At 42.5% G+C, this 19,558-nt stretch overlaps 2 protein-coding genes and 2 long non-coding RNA genes across 5 annotated transcripts in view; 2 read left to right on the forward strand and 2 right to left on the reverse strand.

Moving 5' to 3' along the window:
- Positions 1-2,653: 2,653 nt before the first annotated feature.
- Positions 2,654-7,889, reverse strand: LOC120018900 (zinc finger protein 180-like). 2 transcript variants are annotated; one of them, XM_038962123.1, is made up of 3 exons: positions 7,764-7,889; positions 5,119-5,284; positions 2,654-3,898 (listed from the first exon to the last, which is right to left on the reverse strand). In XM_038962123.1, the coding sequence occupies exons 1-3, from the start codon at positions 7,770-7,772 to the stop codon at positions 2,844-2,846; spliced, it is 1,230 nt and encodes a 409-aa protein (XP_038818051.1). In that variant the 5' UTR covers positions 7,773-7,889; the 3' UTR covers positions 2,654-2,843. The 2 variants fall into 2 exon arrangements, 1 of the variants encoding a protein (XP_038818051.1); XR_005472275.1 differs by lacking the exons at positions 2,654-3,898; positions 7,764-7,889 and adding an exon at positions 6,531-7,757 and having other exon boundaries at positions 4,710-5,284.
- LOC120019263 lies at positions 4,787-5,338 on the forward strand. Its single transcript, XR_005472315.1, has 2 exons — positions 4,787-5,030; positions 5,170-5,338. It is a non-coding gene; the product is annotated as an uncharacterized LOC120019263 (long non-coding RNA).
- Positions 7,890-9,821: 1,932 nt separating the features above from the next.
- Positions 9,822-17,446, reverse strand: LOC120019320. Its single transcript, XR_005472323.1, has 2 exons — positions 17,165-17,446; positions 9,822-10,815 (listed from the first exon to the last, which is right to left on the reverse strand). It is a non-coding gene; the product is annotated as an uncharacterized LOC120019320 (long non-coding RNA).
- The window catches only part of LOC120018948 (ethanolamine-phosphate cytidylyltransferase-like), a 31,685-nt gene continuing 27,020 nt past the window's right edge, over positions 14,894-19,558 (forward strand). Inside the window, exon 1 of the mRNA XM_038962162.1 lies at positions 14,894-15,202. Within this exon, the coding sequence (XP_038818090.1) occupies positions 15,081-15,202 (122 nt within the window). The 5' untranslated portion in view covers positions 14,894-15,080. The remainder of the gene's footprint in view (positions 15,203-19,558) is intronic.

Below are 19,558 nucleotides of genomic sequence, written 5' to 3' on the forward strand. Positions count from 1 at the left end.
ACCTCACCACTATACCAACTAACCCTACACCCATTAAAACCTCACCACTATACCAACTAACCCTACACCCATTAAAACCTCACCACTATACCAACTAACCCTACACCCATTAAAAACCTCACCACTATACCACACCCTACACCCATTAAAACCTCACCACTATACCCAACTAACCCTACACCCATTAAACCTCACCACTATACCAACTAACCCTACACCCATTAAAACCTCACCACTATACCAACTAACCCTACACCCATTAAAACCTCACCACTATACCAACTAACCCTACACCCATTAAAACCTCACCACTATACCAGCTACCCTACACCCATTAAAACCTCACCACTATACCAACTAACCCTACACCCATTAAAACCTCACCACTATACCAGCTAACCCTACACCCATTAAAACCTCACCACTATACCAACTAACCCTACACCCATTAAAACCTCACCACTGTTCCACTACAGCACCAGTCTGTTTGTTTCCCCTCTAGTCTGATAGTTTTCCAAATAAAACATCTGATTGACTGAACGTGATACACAGCATCCGGGACTAGCATTGGCTACTCCAGCATGGTGGTGGAAAACGGTGTTTCAGAAAGTACAGTTTCCCTGTGGTTGTTTTCGTCTGCCTTCTCGCCATCAAATCAAGTTAATGTGGCCGACAGCAACAACAGGGAGAGAGAGGGAGAAGGCACATCCACCTAACTCATTTCAATGTTTGGAATCACAAGTTGGTGATATTAGTTAAACTTCCCCTTTTATATGGAGGAAATCTACAACTTTGCAGCCTGAATGAAGAATGTTTTATGTACGAACCGGTCCATGGGGATATGACTGTATAGCGGGGATAAGCATTTCACTGTAAAGTATACACCTGTTGTATTGGCGTATGTGCCCAATAACATTTAATATGATATGAGTGTATATCCGGCTGCATGCATTCCCTTTGGATGATAAGATGAAACGACTCAATATCGCCATTTGCCGGCCTTTGGGCAACTGTGAAGTATACATTGTCCACCCCTTGACTGTTTATGTAATGTTATGATAATTTTAAAAAAGTGCCGTTGAATCTATTCAAACTTTGCCTGTTGTATTGTTTTCTCTCTCAAACACATTGGTTGACAGGAAAGTGTTTTTGTACTTTGTTTACACACGAATCGCGTAGATGTATCGGAAATGTATAGGATGCGTTCGTAAATTCGCTCTGGCTAATTACTCTGTTTTCAGAGCACTCGTCTGAGTTTTGCCAGAGCGCAGAATAAATTATGAATTTACTAAAGCTCAACACCCGTTGAATATGGCTGGTGTCAGTAAACGTCGGCAAAAAAAGGGTAATTCAATTGATGCCAGCAGCACAGTTACAATCACCAACCATCTGGATAAAACAGCCTAACCAGCTCTGCTAGGGTGAGTAAAATGGTCAGAGTGAGGGTTTCTCTCATTTGTGTTTGGAAGTAGCTAGCCAGTTAGCTTGAGTGCTTAATTGCCGTTGTGAGGTTAAAACGCTCGGATCAACCCTTCTTTAAATATATGTATATAAAAAAAACATGTACACCGCGAAAGGATTTGAATTTATGAATGCCCAGAGCGCACTCTGGCACTCCAGACGGAAGTCACATGCAGGAATCAATGCTAATAATGAATGATGTAAATCATGCTTATATGACTTGTTCGTGTAGCAGTATATAAGGACTGAGAGGGAACGCCCTTGTCAGAGTTGTCATCAAGCTTGGGTTGAGTTTGTGAACCTCTCCGGTCCTGATAATAAAGATTGATTCATTTACATTGAGTTTGAGTCCTTACTGGTGAATTTCCACAACAATCTTTTAGGAGCAAACAAATTATACAAGAGGTCTATGCTCCTTGTAAAAGTATTATTATTATAGATTTTAAAAACATATAATTCATGTGATAAGTAGACATTGTTTTGCAGATAATGGATTTAATTTATTGATCTATTGAATACATGAATACTGTTGGATTCTAGCTTGAAATCTAACTATTCATGTTACCAGACTGGAACTTATTGATTACTTTGCAGGTAGAAGGAATGTATATGTTGGGGTCAATGGAGGGTGGATAAGAACTAAGTGTATGGAAAGTTACTGAGTGAGACAAGGGGGAGTGCAGAAAGTTTACACTCTGTCAAAACATGTTATTGTTAAATATCACAGCTCCTAAGGAGGGAGGCAAAGGGCAACAGTCTGGTCTCAGTCACTGATAAAGTAAAACAGCCGTGGATTAGGGACGAACGAGGAATCCGTCCCGAGGTCAGGCCAGATGAAGTGAAAATAAACAGTCCTATTTCACACACATATACTTCCACGAAGGTTCGAGCATCAGGCAGGGCCATGACTACACCAGTGAGGAACCAATTCAGTTCCTGCCTAGCAACAGAGTTTTATTGGCTGTCTAGATGTGCAACAAGTTGACACCCGGCCTAGTAGGAAGGTATAAAACTATGTGCTTCTATAATCATGTCTTTGTCTTTGCAGCTGTATAACCCGGTGGGTGAATAAAGTGATTTGAGCTTTTTCTAATTGTCTGAGTTTTTACTGTTTGTTCAGAACTTAACAATACACACCTAGTATTGTTGAAACATTATTCAACATTATACAGTTATTAATGGATAATAGGAGTTAAATAAGATACAGCTCTGAACACCTCCTCCCCACCACACACACACAACACTCCTACTCCAAGACACTTGATACATATGGATCCAGAGCTGCATATTATGCTACACAGGTTACCATGGTAATCAAACTTAAACTGTTAGAGAATGGGAGATGGATGACTCTTCACAAGGTGTTTCTATTGAACCTTTATTTAGGGATCTGGAACCGGTGCCGGAGAGGAAAGGGCTTTCTGGTGTTTTTTCAGTGACTCTGAATGAGCAAAGCTCTTTCCACATAGACAAGAGTAAGGTTTCTCTCCAGTGTGTGTGAAATGGTGTTTAGTCAGGTTGAAATCTCGAGCAAAACTCTTCCCACACTGATCACAGCTATATGGCTTCTCTCCTGTGTGCATACGTTGGTGTATAGTCAGGTGTCCTGAATTCCTTAAGCTCTTCCCACACTGATCACAGTGGTAAGGCTTCTCTCCTGTGTGTATGCGTTGGTGTGTAGTCAGGGTCCCTGATTGATTGAAGCTCTTCCCACACTGATCACAGTGGTAAGGCTTCTCTCCTGTGTGTATGCGTTGGTGTGTAGTCAGGTGTCCTGACGTCCTGAAACTCTTCCCACACTGATCACACCTATAAAGCTTCTCTCCTGTGTGTATGCGTTGGTGTATAGTCAGGGCTCCTGACTGATTGAAGCTCTTCCCACACTGATCACAGCTATAAGGCTTCTCTCCAGTGTGTATGCGCTGGTGTGTAGTCAGGTCTCCTGATACAGCAAATCTCTTCCCACACTGATCACAGCTATAAGGCTTCTCTCCTGTGTGTATGCGTTGGTGTATAGTCAGGTGTCGTGATTGTTTGAAGCTCTTCCCACACTGATCACAGCTATAAGGCTTCTCTCCAGTGTGTATTCGTTGGTGTGTAGTCAGGATTCCTGATACAGCAAATCTCTTCCCACACTGATCACAGCTATAAGGCTTCTCTCCAGTGTGTATGCGCTGGTGTGTAGTCAGGATTCCTGATACAGCAAATCTCTTCCCACACTGATCACAGCTATAAGGCTTCTCTCCTGTGTGCATTCGTTGGTGTGTAGTCAGGTGTCGTGATTGTTTGAAGCTCTTCCCACACTGATCACAGCTATTGAGACGTTCTGATCTGGAGAGACTCTTCTGGAGAGACGTCTTGTCAGCATCCAATTGTTGTTTAGACTCCCCAGATGATAAGCCCCTCCCACTGAGAGAGCAACGGTTTGGGCTGTACCCTGTGAAACAAAGATATTGAATAGCATGGACATCTGATATCAGGGTACCTGACGGGACTTTAATAAATGCAGAAAATTGCTAATCAAAATAAACATATTTTTGAGAAGCGTATTTGATTCAGAATTCAAACATATAAAGTTTGTATGTGAAAACTCATCTGTCCCTCATTTTAAGGTCAACCCTGTTACATAAACCCAACTCTCGTTTTAATATGGTGAAACTATAAAAAATAAAAATCCAAAAGAAACATTGAACATCTAATAGTCAAATCAGAGTAAAAGCTGGTGAGCTGGTTCTACTCTTTTTGTCAATTTACTGCTGTTTTGTGGTGGAGAACTGAGGAAGTCAACCCTTTTACATGCTAGAAATGTTTTGTGGTGGAGAACTGAGGAAGTCAACCCTTTTACATGCTAGAAATGTTTTTGTGGTGGAGAACTGAGGAAGTCAACCCTTTTACATGCTAGAAATGTTTTTGTTGTTGTGAAGATTGCATTCAATTGCCGCTCCCTGTTGCACAAAACTAGCTTCCATTCACCCTGTTGCACAAAACTAGCTTCCATTCCCCCTGTCACAAGCGGTTTTATGGCTGATTTAAAGGACTATTTTACACATGTAATCCAGTGGTTTTGTTGTTTTCACTGGTCCCCTGTTACATTCAACCATGTCACTTTATTTGGCACATAGGCACTTTGTATAGTAATATTTGTATTCAAAATGTCTTGAGATGGGAAAACATGTTTTTATTAAGTTGAACATGTGCTCTTTATGACAGAATGTTAACATTAGGTGAAATATATATTTTGGACCAAGTTACACTTTTAAAAATGGGCGGAACTACCCAGATATTTTCATCACTATATCACGAATCAATTAATGACTAAAGCGCATAAAGATGGCAGAATTCTGATATGACGTCATTGTTTTAGAACTATCCCGTTTTGAAACTACGGTGCTCGACATTGTTCAATGTTCCAATAAATCAACACAATCTACTTTGACGAGTTTTCAAATTGCCAGCGTCTTGAAACTAAAATTGAGATCATGTTTACTGTGCTAATGACCATACCAAAAAAAAAAAGAGAAAGCGAGCAATGTGAAAAACAGTGAACGTAGGAAAACCAGGAAGTTGTGGTAAGTACCTGCGGGCCGCCATCTTTATGCACCTCCGCTATCGTTTCAGAAGCAGACTGTAGTCTAATCGACACAACATGGTTCTTACTTAATGAAATCAAATCTCCATCTTCCTTCTCTTCTCCTCCTCCTCTCTCAGTTCCACTCTGCCCCGGTGCTTTCCTGCAGTCGACCAGAACCAGCAGTAAAGCGGTACCAGGAGGCGTTTGACCCGGGGACTCCGGGAGGGTGGAGGGGAACGTGCTAGCTTTGTCCTGTTGGCCGCAAGAAATATCAAACAGTTTATCATTAAACCAAATATTGTATTATTTTAGTCTACACCTCTGATGGATTTGGGAACATCCCTAGAATATCTCCTTTTTCCTCAAATGTTCAATCGTTCACTACTTCCCACTAATCGAATAGTATTGGGTTGGTGGAGGCATGGGCTAGTCAGAGTTTCCACCATATTTAGTATACCAGTAATTTCCTTTCAAAACAGAGAGGAAGAGGCGACTTGTGGCTTATTTGATCGAATATACGTTTCGTAATGATTAAGTTGTTACGAGTGTACTGATAAAAGTAGGACACGTGACATGTCAGCAACTTTGAGAGAAAAAAACCACTAGTGCCAGGTCGACATTAGTTACCATAGCCACAAAGTCATGAACTTTATTATTTGACCCCGCTGGTAATCTATGAACGTTTGAACATCTTGAGGAACAATCTGGCCTTAATGGCCATGTACTCTTATATTCTCCACCCGGCACACCCAGAAGAGGACTGGCCACCCCTCAGAGCCTGGTTCCTCTCTAGGTTTCTTCCTAGGTTCCTGCCTTTCTATGGAGTTTTTCCTAGCCACCGTGCTTCTACATCTGCATTGCTTGCTTTTGGGAGTTTTAGGCTGGGTTTCTGTACAGGGAACTTTGTGACATCGGCTGATATAAAACGGGCAATAAATACATAAACTTGATCGATTTAAAAAAAAACACGCCTATTTAAACAATTTATCGTCTTAAAATGTAATATTAAACCTAACCTTAACCACACTGCTAACCTTATGCCTGATCCTAACCTTAAACTCAAAAAAGCACATTTTTGTTTCCATGAATTTCTACGATATAAATGTTTTACTTTGTGGCTGTGATAACGACTGCCTGCCATTTGTGAAGACACTTCTTTTCATTACATATTAGAAGACAATCGCTGGCAATTCATTATTGGGTTAATTTACAGTTAATTTGTCTCACCCCACAAAAGGGGTGCTACAGAAAAGTTGGGAGCATGAACATGGACAGAATAAAAGCTTTGGATGGGTGGGTGATAAGCAGGCGAGGCAGATGGGTATGTATGTCAGGGACTTTAGCCCCACGGTACCTATCCCTGTGAGTCCACCATGGCTACTTCCACCTCCAGTAGTTGATTTACAAGTGTTGGAGAGATTATGGAAAGACAGGGAGGGGGTTGATCCATGCAAGTTCTTTAAAAGGCGACTGGAAACTGTAAATCAGTATTTTTTACCCATATATACAGATGGATCAAAAGACCCAAGGACAGGTCAGACTGGATCAGCCTTTGTTGAACAGGAAAGTGGGATGGCTGTCAGGAGACGTATCACAGACCACCTGGCTATGTACATGGCAGAGCTGATGGTCGTACTGTTGGCCTTGCAGTGGGTGGAGGAAGTCAAGCCAGACAGAGTAGCTATATGTTCTGACTCGTGTGCTGTGTTGATGAGTCTGCAGTCATTTAGCTCACATAGCAGACAAGGCCTGCTCTATGCCCGGGTGATGGATGTCCATATAAGCTTTGCTTGGGTCCCGGCCCATGTGGGGGTGGAAGGGAATGAGGAAGTAGATGTACTAGCTAAACAGACCCTTAGGAGACAGGAGGTGGAGGTGCCAATGAGAAAAGCAGAGGCTAAGGGAATGATATGGGCAGTGGTGGTGCAGAGATGGCAGGAGCAGTGGAACAGTGACAATAAGGGCAGCCATCTATTCATTGTTTACATTTTAGTCATTTAGCAGAAACTCTTATCAGAGCGACTTACACAAACATTTAGAGTTAAGTTGCTCAGAGGCACAGACAGATTTTTCACCTAGTCGGCTCGGGTTACTGGCCCAACGCTATAAACTGCTAGGTTACCTGCTGCCCCTATTCCAGGTACAGAGTAAAGTAGGGGAGGATGGTAGGAATGGACAGAAGAGAGGAGGCTATCCTTACAAGGCTAAGAGTAGGACACAGCCAGCTGAATAAGTTATTAAATGTGATAGGAAATCATTCAACAGGAAGATGTGATTACTGCCAGGAAACAGAGACAGTGGAGAATGTACTGATACAGTGTGGGAAGTATGATCGGGAAAGAGAGAGACTGATACTGTATGAGGGAGAAAGGGGTACAGGAATTGAGTTTGATAAGCATACTGAGTTGAACATCGTTAGATACAGTCGCAAATATGTATCTTTTTTTCATATAATGAATAATCTGACCTTCAAGTAAGTGGAGGTGAACAAGTGTACACTTTGGGAGGAAGGAGAGATGCTTAAGTAATAGGCGTAGATTCCTACGCATGATAAAGTAGTACGCTACTTTGCCGAAGGAAAAAACAATCCCAACAAGTTTTACCGTCATGTTTTTTGTCCAGCCGTTTAAACTGAACACAGCAATGTGGAGGATCAAATATGATGAAAACTAGTCCTAGACATTTTATACAACACAGCAGACCTACACTGTTTAAAGGAAACCAGACTTACCGGATTCATCGTGGAAGCTATTGTTTCTTACTAAAGAAAATACATGTGTAGGCTACAGCGCAGTTAATATGTTGTCACGGTGTTCAGATAAGGTTTGAGGGGTTTCCGGCCGCAAGAGAATTCCAGTCTCGATGTTGCAACTGATGTAACCATAGACCAGAGCAATCAAACAGCTATTTAAATATCTAAGCTCAATTACTTTATGACAACATAGCGTCTCACATCTCATGTACGGTAAAACTTACTTCAGAATGTTCTTGGATAATATTTCACCAATCTATAAAAGTCGAGTAAAGTCAAGAAAATGTTCAACAACACCCCTTTCACTAAGAATACTGTTTTCTGCTATCGTCTACTTGTACCTGGCAGCAACTTGGAACCGTGTTTCATTTGAGTCCAGATGTTCTCAGGGCTGTTGTTGCATCTCCCTCCCTGCAGCCTAGAAACATAGAGACAACAAACACACTTTATAACTGGTGAAAAACTACACCTGATACTTCAATTAAGCAGTAAACAACACTTATTATAACAGATGTGTAGCACTGTAAGACACGTGTTTCTCTGTTGTTGTTTTAAACCTGTTTTATTCTCAGGACCAGGACTATAACATTGAGTGTTGGGACCCAGACCAACAACATATCCTGGTCTCTATTCTCAGGACCAGGACTACAACACTGAGTGTTGGGACCCAGGCCAACAACATATCCTGGTCTCTATTCTCAGGACCAGGACTACAACATTGAGTGTTGGGACCCAGACCAACAACATATCCTGGTCTCTATTCTCAGGACCAGGACTACAACACCGAGTATTGGGACACAGGGTAACAACATATCCTGGTCTCTATTCTCAGGACCAGGACTATAACATTGAGTGTTGGGACCCAGACCAACAACATATCCTGGTCTCTATTCTCAGGACCAGGACTACAACACCGAGTATTGGGACACAGGGTAACAACATATCCTGGTCTCTATTCTCAGGACCAGGACTATAACACTGAGTATTGGGACCCAGGCCAACAACATATCCTGGTCTCTATTCTCAGGACCAGGACTATAACACTGAGTATTGGGACCCAGGCCAACAACATATCCTGGTCTCTTCTACATAATACTAAACACAAAAAATGAAATCAAAAAAATGAATATGCAATCAGCAATGTAAACAAAACAAAAAACATGAAACCACATTCCAGATGTATGTTTTACTATGACATTTACATGCAAGCATTCGTTCTGCGTAAAAAGTAGAATGCTAATTTCCAGAGTGAAGAGAGAGAAGTTTGGTAGGGGAGACCTTACTGGCCGTGAGAAAACAGAAGAGTGGTGAGGTCTGTGGTTGACATGACCTATAAGTGCTGATGGGCAGAGCTGGCTTCCTGCCCCATGATGCCTCTCCCTAACAACCAACACATCATTCGCTTCACAATAAAAATGTGTGAACATCTTTCTGGAGCACACTTAATATACAATTAGGAAAGTTGAAAGATATCCATATTTAAATCATTGCAACAACATTTGACCACACTAATAGGCCTGTGGCTTCTGTACTTCCATATGTCCCATTAGTTACACTAAAACCTGGTCAAGGGATTTACAATAAATATGTGAACATCTTGTGACGGAAAATGTTATGTTTGAAGATAGCCTTGAATTGTACACGGCATCTCCTCTCCCTCTATCTTGTGTTTGAGTTACATTGAGTTTGACTCCTTACTGGTGAATTTCCACAACAATCTTTTAGGGGCAAACAAATAATACAAGAGGTCTATGCTCCTTGTAAAACATTTTTTTAATTATTATTATAGATTTTAATACGCCCACGAAGGTTCAAGCATCAGGCAGGGCCATGACTACACCAGTGAGGAACCAATTAAGTTCCTGCCTAGCTACAGAGTTTTATTGGCTGTCTAGATGTGCAACAAGTTGACACCTCGCCTAGTAGGAAGGTATAAATATATGTGCTTCTATAATCACGTCTTTGTCTTTGCAGCTGTATGACCCAGTGGGTGAATAAAGTTGATTTGAGCTTTTTCTAATTGTCTGAGTTTTTACTCTGTTTGTTCAGAACTTAACAATACACACCTAGTATTGTTGAAACATTATTCAACATTATACAGTTATTTAATGGATAATAGGAGTTAAATAAGATACAGCTCTGAACACCTCCTCCCCACCACACACACACAACACTCCTACTCCAAGACGCTTGATACATATGGATCCAGAGCTGCATATTATGCGACACAGGTTACCATGGTAATCAGACATAAACTGTTAGAGAATGGGAGATGGATGACTCTTCACAAGATGTTTTCTATTGAAACTTTATTTAGGGATCTGAAACCAGTGCCAGAGAGGAGGGAGATGAAAGAAAACATGTTTGTGCTTTCTGGTGTTTTATCAGTGACCCTGAATGAGCAAAGCTCTTTCCACATAGACAGGAGTAAGGTTTCTCTCCAGTGTATGTGAGCTGGTGTTTAGTCAGAGTGAAATCTTGAGCAAAACTCTTCCCACACTGATCACAGCTATACGGCTTCTCTCCTGTGTGTATGCGTTGGTGTGTAGTCAGGGCTCCTGAATGACTGAAGCTCTTCCCACACTGATCACAGCTATACGGCTTCTCTCCTGTGTGTATGCGTTGGTGTGTAGTCAGGGCTCCTGAATGACTGAAGCTCTTCGCACACTGATCACAGCTATATGGCTTCTCTCCTGTGTGTATGCGTTGGTGTGTAGTCAGGGCTCCTGATTGTTTGAAGCATTTATATGATTTCTCTGATGAGATTTTAAGGTTTTAGATGCAGCGAAACCCTTCCCACACTGAGAGCAGTGGTACGGTTTCTCTCTGGTGTAAATCCCTCTGTTTAGTAAAATTCTTCCCACAGTCAGAGCAGCAGTGGTGAGGTTTCTTCCCTATACCTCTCTGCTGGTGTTTCTTGAGGTGTCCTGATCTGGATAGACTCTTCTCTGTCTTGTCAGAATCATGATGTTGTTGAGGCTCCCAGATGATAAGCCCCTCCCACTTAGAGAGCAACGATTAGGTCTGTCCCCTGTGAAACAAAGACATTGAATAGTTAGGTTTTGCAAATATGGGTCCATAAACAGATGGGTTGTTCCACGAAATGAATGCCTTTGTGTCCCTTTGATATTTTTTCTTTCGAAATTGTGCACCAATATTCAATTTTAAATCTCTGTTATATTTAATAAAGTACCCTTTAATACAGAACACATGGAGAATTAGATTAATCAGATGTTTAATATGAAGAAAGACTTGGTAAAGTGACACGATGCAGCATTTAGGTCCTTCTGTCAACCCTGTGTAACTTCTAGAAAGATTATAACCCACCTAATACAGAGTTTGGTTTTTCAATTGAATGGTGCTTTTATGTAGTTTCATAGGAGTGGTGTTTTGTGTTTGTTACATGCACAGCACCTTACTAACTTTCCTCAGGTTTTCCGTCGTCGATGCCATCCTATTACAGTACAGCACATTCATGGCATTAGTATCTGTCATTGGATGGTGTTATTGTCAGGCATTTGGTTTTACAATAATGGAAGTGGGAATTTAGGGTATGTCCCAAATGGCAACCTATTGTCTATGGGTCCTGGTCTAAAGTAGAGCACTACATGCTGAAGGGGGTATATTTGGGATGGAATCTCAGTGTTAAATGTTGTGTTTTCTTGGTGCTATACATCGGTGTTCTCCCCAAATAATAGAAGAGGCCCTGCGCCACCTTGTGGACTGGCTACGCCACTATGTAAACACTTAAAAAAAACATTATTTGTTTTCATAAACCAGGTTTCTATCCAACCTAGACAAGGTGGGATCTTTTTGTGTCTGTAAAATTAACTACGCAAGAAATGTCAGTGGAAACGCTTTTATGCACAAATATTGATATAATAGCAGTCATATCAAAGTAAACTTAGTCACGCGATGACATGTTGTGTGGTCCTCTCACTAAGACTCATTGGGAAACCATGCAGTTTATTAGGCTACAGATGAAATAAATTCACACTTCACACGGAGGCCAGGAATGACCCAGGATCAGTGTTTAGGAGCAACTTCTCCATACACCTAGAAAGGCAAGGATGAGCACTGAGTGATCATGATTACTACCATCATTGCAATGCTGCAGTTTTACACTATGAAGCCTTGTGGCAAGTCTCTACTTTGCAATATGTATAACCCTTTTGTTTCAGAGTTACTGTGAAGTCAGTCCAAAGGCCAGCAGATGGCGATATTGAGTAGTTTCATCTTGCCGTCCAAAGGAAATGTATGCAGCCGTGTCCCCCGTGGACCGGTTCGTACATTAAACATTCTCCATTCAGGCTGCAAAGGTGTCAATTTCCTCCTTAACTGGATTTAATGGTGAGGAGGGAAAACATTTAGAAAATATGCATACTTTATTTATGAAACACCATTTTCCTCTATCGTAGAGTAGTTAATGCTAGTCCTTGATGTTATGTATTGCGTTTAGCCAATCATGTTGCAGCAGTCTGTTCTTTTTTAATTGTATTGGCTGATTGCATCCAACTGAGGTGCATACACCACAACCTACTGTACTCCCGTGACACATTGATACAAAAAGAGAGACTTGAGATGGTGGTGGGTGGGGGGGACTAGCAGCTAACCCTACACCCATTAAAACCTCACCACTATACCAACTAACCCTACACCCATTAAAACCTCACCACTATACCAACTAACCCTACACCCATTAAAACCTCACCACTATACCAACTAACCCTACACCCATTAAAACCTCACCACTATACCAACTAACTCTACACCCATTAAAACCTCACCACTATACCAACTAACCCTACACCCATTAAAACCTCACCACTATACCAACTAACCCTACACCCATTAAAACCTCACCACTATACCAACTAACCCTACACCCATTAAAACCTCACCACTATACCAACTAACCCTACACCCATTAAACCTCACCACTATACCAACTAACCCTACACCCATTAAAACCTCACCACTATACCAACTAACCCTACACCCATTAAAACCTCACCACTATACCAACTAACCCTACACCCATTAAAACCTCACCACTATACCAACTAACCCTACACCCATTAAAACCTCACCACTATACCAACTAACCCTACACCCATTAAAACCTCACCACTATACCAACTAACCCTACACCCATTAAAACCTCACCACTATACCAACTAACCCTACACCCATTAAAACCTCACCACTATACCAACTAACCCTACACCCATTAAACCTCACCACTATACCAACTAACCCTACACCCATTAAAATCTCACCACTATACCAACTAACCATACACCCATTAAAACCTCACCACTATACCAACTAACCCTACACCCATTAAAACCTCACCACTATACTAACTAACCCTACACCCATTAAAACCTCACCTCTATACCAACTAACCCTACACCCATTAAAACCTCACCACTATACCAACTAACCCTACACCCATTAAAATCTCACCACTATACCAACTAACCCTACACCCATTAAACCTCACCACTATACCAACTAACCCTACACCCATTAAAATCTCACCACTATTCCAACTATGGTGGTGGAAAATGGTGTTTCAGAAAGTACACACAGTTTCCCTGTTGTTTTTTTATTCTGCCTTCTCGCCATTAAATCAAGTTAAAGGGGAAGTTAAGCTAAAAGCCCACATTTCCCACGTGATTCCATACATTGAAACTAGTTAGGTGGAGTTCTCCTCTCGCAGGGGTGTCAAACTCATTCCACGGAGGGCCTAGTGTCTGCAGGTTTTTGGTTTTTCCTTTCAATAAAGCCCTAGACAACCAGGTGTGGGGAGTTCCTAACTAATTAGTGATGTTAATTCATCAATCAAGTACAAGGGAGGAGCGAAAACCCGCAGACACTCGGCCCCCCGTGGAATGAGTTTGACACCTGTGCCCTACAGTGTAGAACTGGAGAGCTGCTCAAATGAGTCATGTGACGTGTCTTTGTGCGCGGCTCCATTGTCAGCAATTGAGAAAACCGTGAATTGTGGACAAATTACTACATTTATTTAAAGGGTCTGGCCAGATTAGCAATTTTAATCAAAAATACTATATGTTTTAAATCAGGAAATGTGTACTTTCCACCTAAAACAATTGCGATTATTTTATATTATTATTGCATGTGGCCGACTGCAACAACAGGGAGAGAGAGGGAGAAGGCACATTCCACCTAACTAATTTCAATGTATGGAATCACTTAGGAAGTTTGGGATTTTAGGTAAACTTCCCCGTTTATATGGAGGAAATCTACAACTTCGCAGCCTGAATGGAGAATGTTTTATCTACGAATCGGTCCATGGGGATATTAGTGTATAGCGGGGATAAGCATTTCACTGTAGTCTACACCTGTTGTATTGGCCCAATAACGTTTGATTTGATATGAGTAAAACGACTCAATATCGCCATTTGCAGGCCTTTGGGCTACTGTGAAGTATACATTGTCCACCCCTTGACTGTTTTTGTACTGTTACTATAATTTAAAGTTCCACTGAATCTATTGAAACTTTGCATGCTGTATTTTTTTGTGTCTCAAACAAATTGGTTGTCAGGAAAGTGTTCTGGTACTTTGTTTACACACGAATCGCGTAGATTTATCGGAAATGTATAGGATGCGTTCGTAAATTCGCTCTGGCTATTTACTCTATTTCAGAGCACTCTCGTCTGAGTTTTGCCAGAGCGCAGAATAACTGATGAATTTACTAAAGCTCAACACCCGTTGAATATGGCTGGTGTCAATAAACGTCGGCAAAAAAGGGTAATTAAATTGTTGCCAGCAGCACAGTTACAATCACCAACCATCAGGATAAAACAGCCTAACCAGCTCTGCTAGGGCGAGTAAAATGGTCAGAGTGAGGTGTTCTCTCATTTGTGTCTGGAAGCTAGCCAGTTAGCTTGGGCGCTTGACTGCCGTTGTGGAGTCTAAACGCTCGGATCAACCCTACTCTGCGAAACGCTTTGTGTTTAAGAACGCCCTGAGCGCACCCTGGCACTCGAGATTGAATTCACGAACACACCCAAAATCTACGTTGTGCGGGTTTCCGTAATCACGTGATATGAGTTTTTACGCAACCCAGCATGGCCGCTACCTAGGAGTAGTCATGGTTCGATCATGACGCGATTTCCACGCAAAAGGAGGCGTTGTCCAACCGGCGGGTTCATTCTTACATTAAACCGGGGAATGAGATCGCACGACCCGTCCTTTTAACTTTACTTTGACGGCATTCTTTTATTCTTGTGTGGTTTTAGCTCAGAGTTTTAATATTATTTTATCAACATGATCAAGAACGGTCACCACACATCGAATGAGCAGGGGATAGAGAGCGGTGCTACGCAGGGAGACTTGGCTTGCAGCCCAGAGAAGAGGAAACGCTCTGTCCGGGTGTGGTGTGATGGGTGGTAAGTCGTGTAGCTACGCCTACTATCCAGCTACCTCGTTATATTAGCTACATGTACAACGTTGCCTAGCTGCGAAAAGGGTTTATATCATTTTCGGTGGTCTGTTGTGTGCATAGTAACCTCAGTAATTGAAGTAACTAGGTAACGTTAGCTAGGCTAGTAACTAACTCTTAGCGTAGCTCTACCAACAATGTAACGTTTTGGTTGATCAACTGTTGATTATAACCACTGAGCTAGATATAACGGCACATCGTTACATCCAGCTTCAGCACAAACTGGCTAACTAGGTATTTTTGCTACTTTGTAAACATGAATTTGAGTGCTGCCTGGCCAAACAAAAGTGTCTACTAATGTGATTATTTTGTGATTTCAATCACAAATGCTCCTAAAGTCAGAGAACTATAGTACCTACTAGCTAGCTATACTGTTTCAGTTGCTACCTTTCTGAGAGAGGGGCTGTGAATGTGCTCACAGCCTGCCAGTGTCGACAAACAGCCAGTACGAACGGAATGATCTCAGCTAGACTTAAGTTTCTGTGCACATGGTTTGCTAAATGTGGTTTCGGTAGGATGTTACGTAACCTTAGCTGTCACTATGATGTATGGATATTGGGGCGGCAGGTGGTAGCCTAGTGGTAAGGTTGTTGGATCGAATCCCTGAGCTAACAAGGTGAACATCTGCCGTTCGGCCTCTGAACAAGGCAGTTATCCCACTGTTCCCCGGTTCTCCTTTGCACCCCAGTATCTCTACTTGCACATTCATCTTCTGCACATCTACCATTCCAGTGTTTAATTGCTGTATTGTAATTACTTCGCCACTATGGCCTATTTATTGCCTTACCTCCCTTATCTTACCTCATTTGCACTGACTGTATATATAATTTTTTCTAATGTATTATTGATTGTGTGTTTGTTTATTCCATGTGTAACGCTGTTGTTGTATGTGTCGAACTGTTTTGCTTTATTTTGGCCAGGTCGCAGTTGTAAATGAGAACTTGTTCTCAACTAGCCTACCTGGTGAAATAAAATAAAAAGTAAATAAAAAGGCCGTCATTGTAAATAAGAATTTGTTCTTAACTGACTTTCCTAGTTAAATAAAGCTTACGGGGGAAAAAAATATTTTTAAAAAATATTGGAAATAGCTTGGTACAGTGCAGTTGCTGACTTGCTGCTAGCTAACAATTAGCCTGGTCCCAAATCGGTTTGTGCGTTTGCCTGAGGAATTGCATTGTTATTGTCAAGCTAAACATGCCAATTCCTTGAGGAGTTGGCAATGGAGCAGAAACAGACTGGCACCAGTCTAGTTTTCTACAGCCATAGACAATATCAGTTCTAGCTATGTGTATGGCTATAGCCTTTCTCTTATACAGCTGGCCTGTACAGTAGTTGGCTGGCAACGGTTGGTAGGCCGGAAGAACGGTTATTCATTTGTTGATTGATCTGAAAGTCACTGTTTTAGCTACTTAGATATCAATTTCATGATATAGAAAGGTATACAGACTAGCGCAAACAATACCTCTTATTACTGTTATTACCCAACTGTATTTTACTAACTTTAAACATGATGACGAGCCCAGTGGGGCGAAGGCTATGCATGGCAGCACTACTGTATGTTGCAACGTTTGTTTTGTTGTCAGAGGACAATGTGCAGAGTGATATAGCTAGCTACCCAACCCGGTTGGCAAGGAAGTACAAAGTCCACCCTTATCAGTTGACCATAGCGTCACATCTCCTAGTGTGCGACATGTTTGTTTACATTTACGTCATTTAGCGGACCATCTTACCACATTGATGTTTGTTTCCCAAACAAAAACGTTGTTTACTTTCAGCAGTAGCTTGGTATTAGGTCAAGTCAACACCTGTTTTATTCGGTGCATGGGATAAATAACATTTGATTTGATTAGTAGCTAATAGGCCTTTATTCAAGTTTGTAAAATACATTAATGCCTGATAAGGCTCCTACCTGGGTGACGTTTCCCCTAGCTACGGATCATCTCCCCAATCCTAAACTTAACCTTAATGGGGGAAATGCCCAAATGACCCAAGATCAGCGTCTACTCTCGGGGCACCTTCTTCCTCCCTTGATAAGGATGAGGTAGAAGCTCTGTGATCGATGCTGCTGTCTGCCAGGGGGAGAATGACCTGCAGTAACCTTTGTCTCACTATGGATTAGAGAGGAGTCAGGAGAGTAAGTCATTATCCAAGGCCAATAACACGCTCTGATGCCCTTGCTCTGTCTTGGTTCATACTTTACCTGGGTTATATTCATTAACTCAACTTGTCCCATAAAGAAATGTGCTTGTTTTGCTGCAAACCGCTACGGTGTGCACTAAATCAATAGGAAATACCACCCTGGCTTACTATCACTGATTCAACATGGCTGGATAGGGGAAAGTAAAGGATTCTACTACTTAGCTTTCACCTATTAACAGACACCAGATCAGTGATTAGGCTCTTTCAAAGAAGAAGAAGAAGGAGGAGGAAGGAAGGATGCATTCTGAGAGTACTCAAACAGGGCTAGTGTCTCACTCCCGCTCATCCACACCACCTAGTACCTACAGCCTGCATTGTGCTCATCATGGGATGTGTCCAAAATGGCAGCCTATATTGTGCACTTCTTTTGACCAAGGGGCACCTCTTTTGATAAGAGCCCTATAGTGCACTTACTGTAATACTAAATAGCCTATTGTGGGCAGTGTCCCAAACGGAACCCTATTCCCTTTATAATGCACTATTTTTGCCCAGGGCCCATAAGGCTCTGGTTAAATGTAGTGCGCCATGTAGGGTACAGAGTACCATTTGGGTCGCTGACGTGGTCTTGCTGAGTTTACTTGAGGCGAGAGCCGACTGACTCCCACCTCCCCGTTCTCACCTTGTGACTGGTGGTGGCATAGCTATAAACACTGCTCTCACACAGACACTCTGCCCTCGTGGTACCCAGACAGACAGCTAGTTTGTGATAGCTTGTTTTGACATGGCGGTCCAGAATAGTGGGTATAAATAACTAACCAACCGTCTGTCTGTGTACACAGCGATTAGGTATAAATAGCTAACCAACATAGTGAACATGTTGTCCAGTGACAGATACAGCATACGGGTGGCAGAGGGGTCTTTTAGGGGGTGGCAGAGGGGTCTTGTTGGGGTCTTTTAGGGTTGTAGCAGGGGGGTATTTCAGGGGGTGGCAGAGGGGTCTTGTTGGGGTCTTTTAGGGTTGTAGCGGGGGGGTCTTTTAGGGGGTAGCAGAGGGGTCTTGTTGGGGTCTTTTAGGGTTGTAGCAGGGGGATATTTCAGGGGGTGGCCGAGGGGTCTTGTTGGGGTCTTTTAGGGGGTAGCAGAGGGGTCTTGTTGGGGTCTTTTAGGGTTGTAGCAGGGGGATATTTTAGGGGGTGGCAGAGGGGTCTTGTTGGGGTCTTTTAGGGTTGTAGCAGGGGGGTCTTTTAGGGGGTGGCAGAGGGGTCTTGTTGGGGTCTTGTTGGGTTGTAGCAGAGGGGTCTTTTAGGGGGTAGCAGAAGGGTCTTTTAGGGGGTAGCAGAGGGGTCTTGTTGGGGTCTTTTAGGGTTGTAGCAGGGGGGTCTTTTAGGGGGTAGCAGGGGGGTCTTTTAGGGGGTAGCAGGGGGGTCTTAGGGGGTAGCAGGGGGGTCTTAGGGGGTAGCAGAGGGGTCTTAGGGGGTAGAAGAGGGGTCTTTTAGGGTCTTTTAGGGGGTAGCAGAGGGGTCTTTTGGGGTCTTTTAGGGGTAGCAGAGGGGTCTTTTAGGGGGTAGCAGAGGGGTCTTTTAGGGTCTTTTAGGGTGTAGCAGAGGGGTCTTTTAGTAAACCAAACAGAGAGGGGGGAGAGGGAAAGAAAGTGGGCGAGAGCAAGAGATGAGTGATAAGAGTACATGAAAATAAAACAGAAGCACTCAGTGTAATTTGTTACAGCGTACTATGTCCCAAATGGCCCCCTATTTCCTACAGCCTACAGAGTGCACTCAGAATGACTTCTCTACATGGTGGAATGAATTAGAGAGAGTGGCTGTTTGGCCAAAACCCAGCAAGTTATGTGGACAGGACAGACCTATCAGAGGCAGGCTCTCTGTACTATAGTGGCCTATCAGAGGCAGGCTCTCTGTACTATAGTGGCCTATCAGAGGCAGGCTCTCTGTACTATAGTGGCAGTATAAAGGAGAGTTGTTGGTATGCCTGTCTCCTGGTCTTAGCCTAGGGATACTGTCTGTCGTCTTGGTTTCACCTCAGGGATAATTCCCATGGTAATCCTGGGGTTAATTACAGAGAGGAATCAGTACTTACACACATTACAGAGAGAGGATGACACACATACTGCCAGATCCACACATTGTACTTTCCTCGGGCTGAATCC

This window comes from Salvelinus namaycush, chromosome 2, assembly GCF_016432855.1.
Source record: "Salvelinus namaycush isolate Seneca chromosome 2, SaNama_1.0, whole genome shotgun sequence".
Taxonomy (NCBI): domain Eukaryota; kingdom Metazoa; phylum Chordata; class Actinopteri; order Salmoniformes; family Salmonidae; genus Salvelinus; species Salvelinus namaycush.

Bases quoted from the DNA above. Each gene is read 5' to 3' on its own strand.
- LOC120018900 (XM_038962123.1), bottom strand. The intron at 3,899-5,118 runs GTAAGAACCATG...TTTGTTTCACAG, and splicing joins TGGAGATTTGATTTCATTAA to GGTACAGCCCAAACCGTTGC.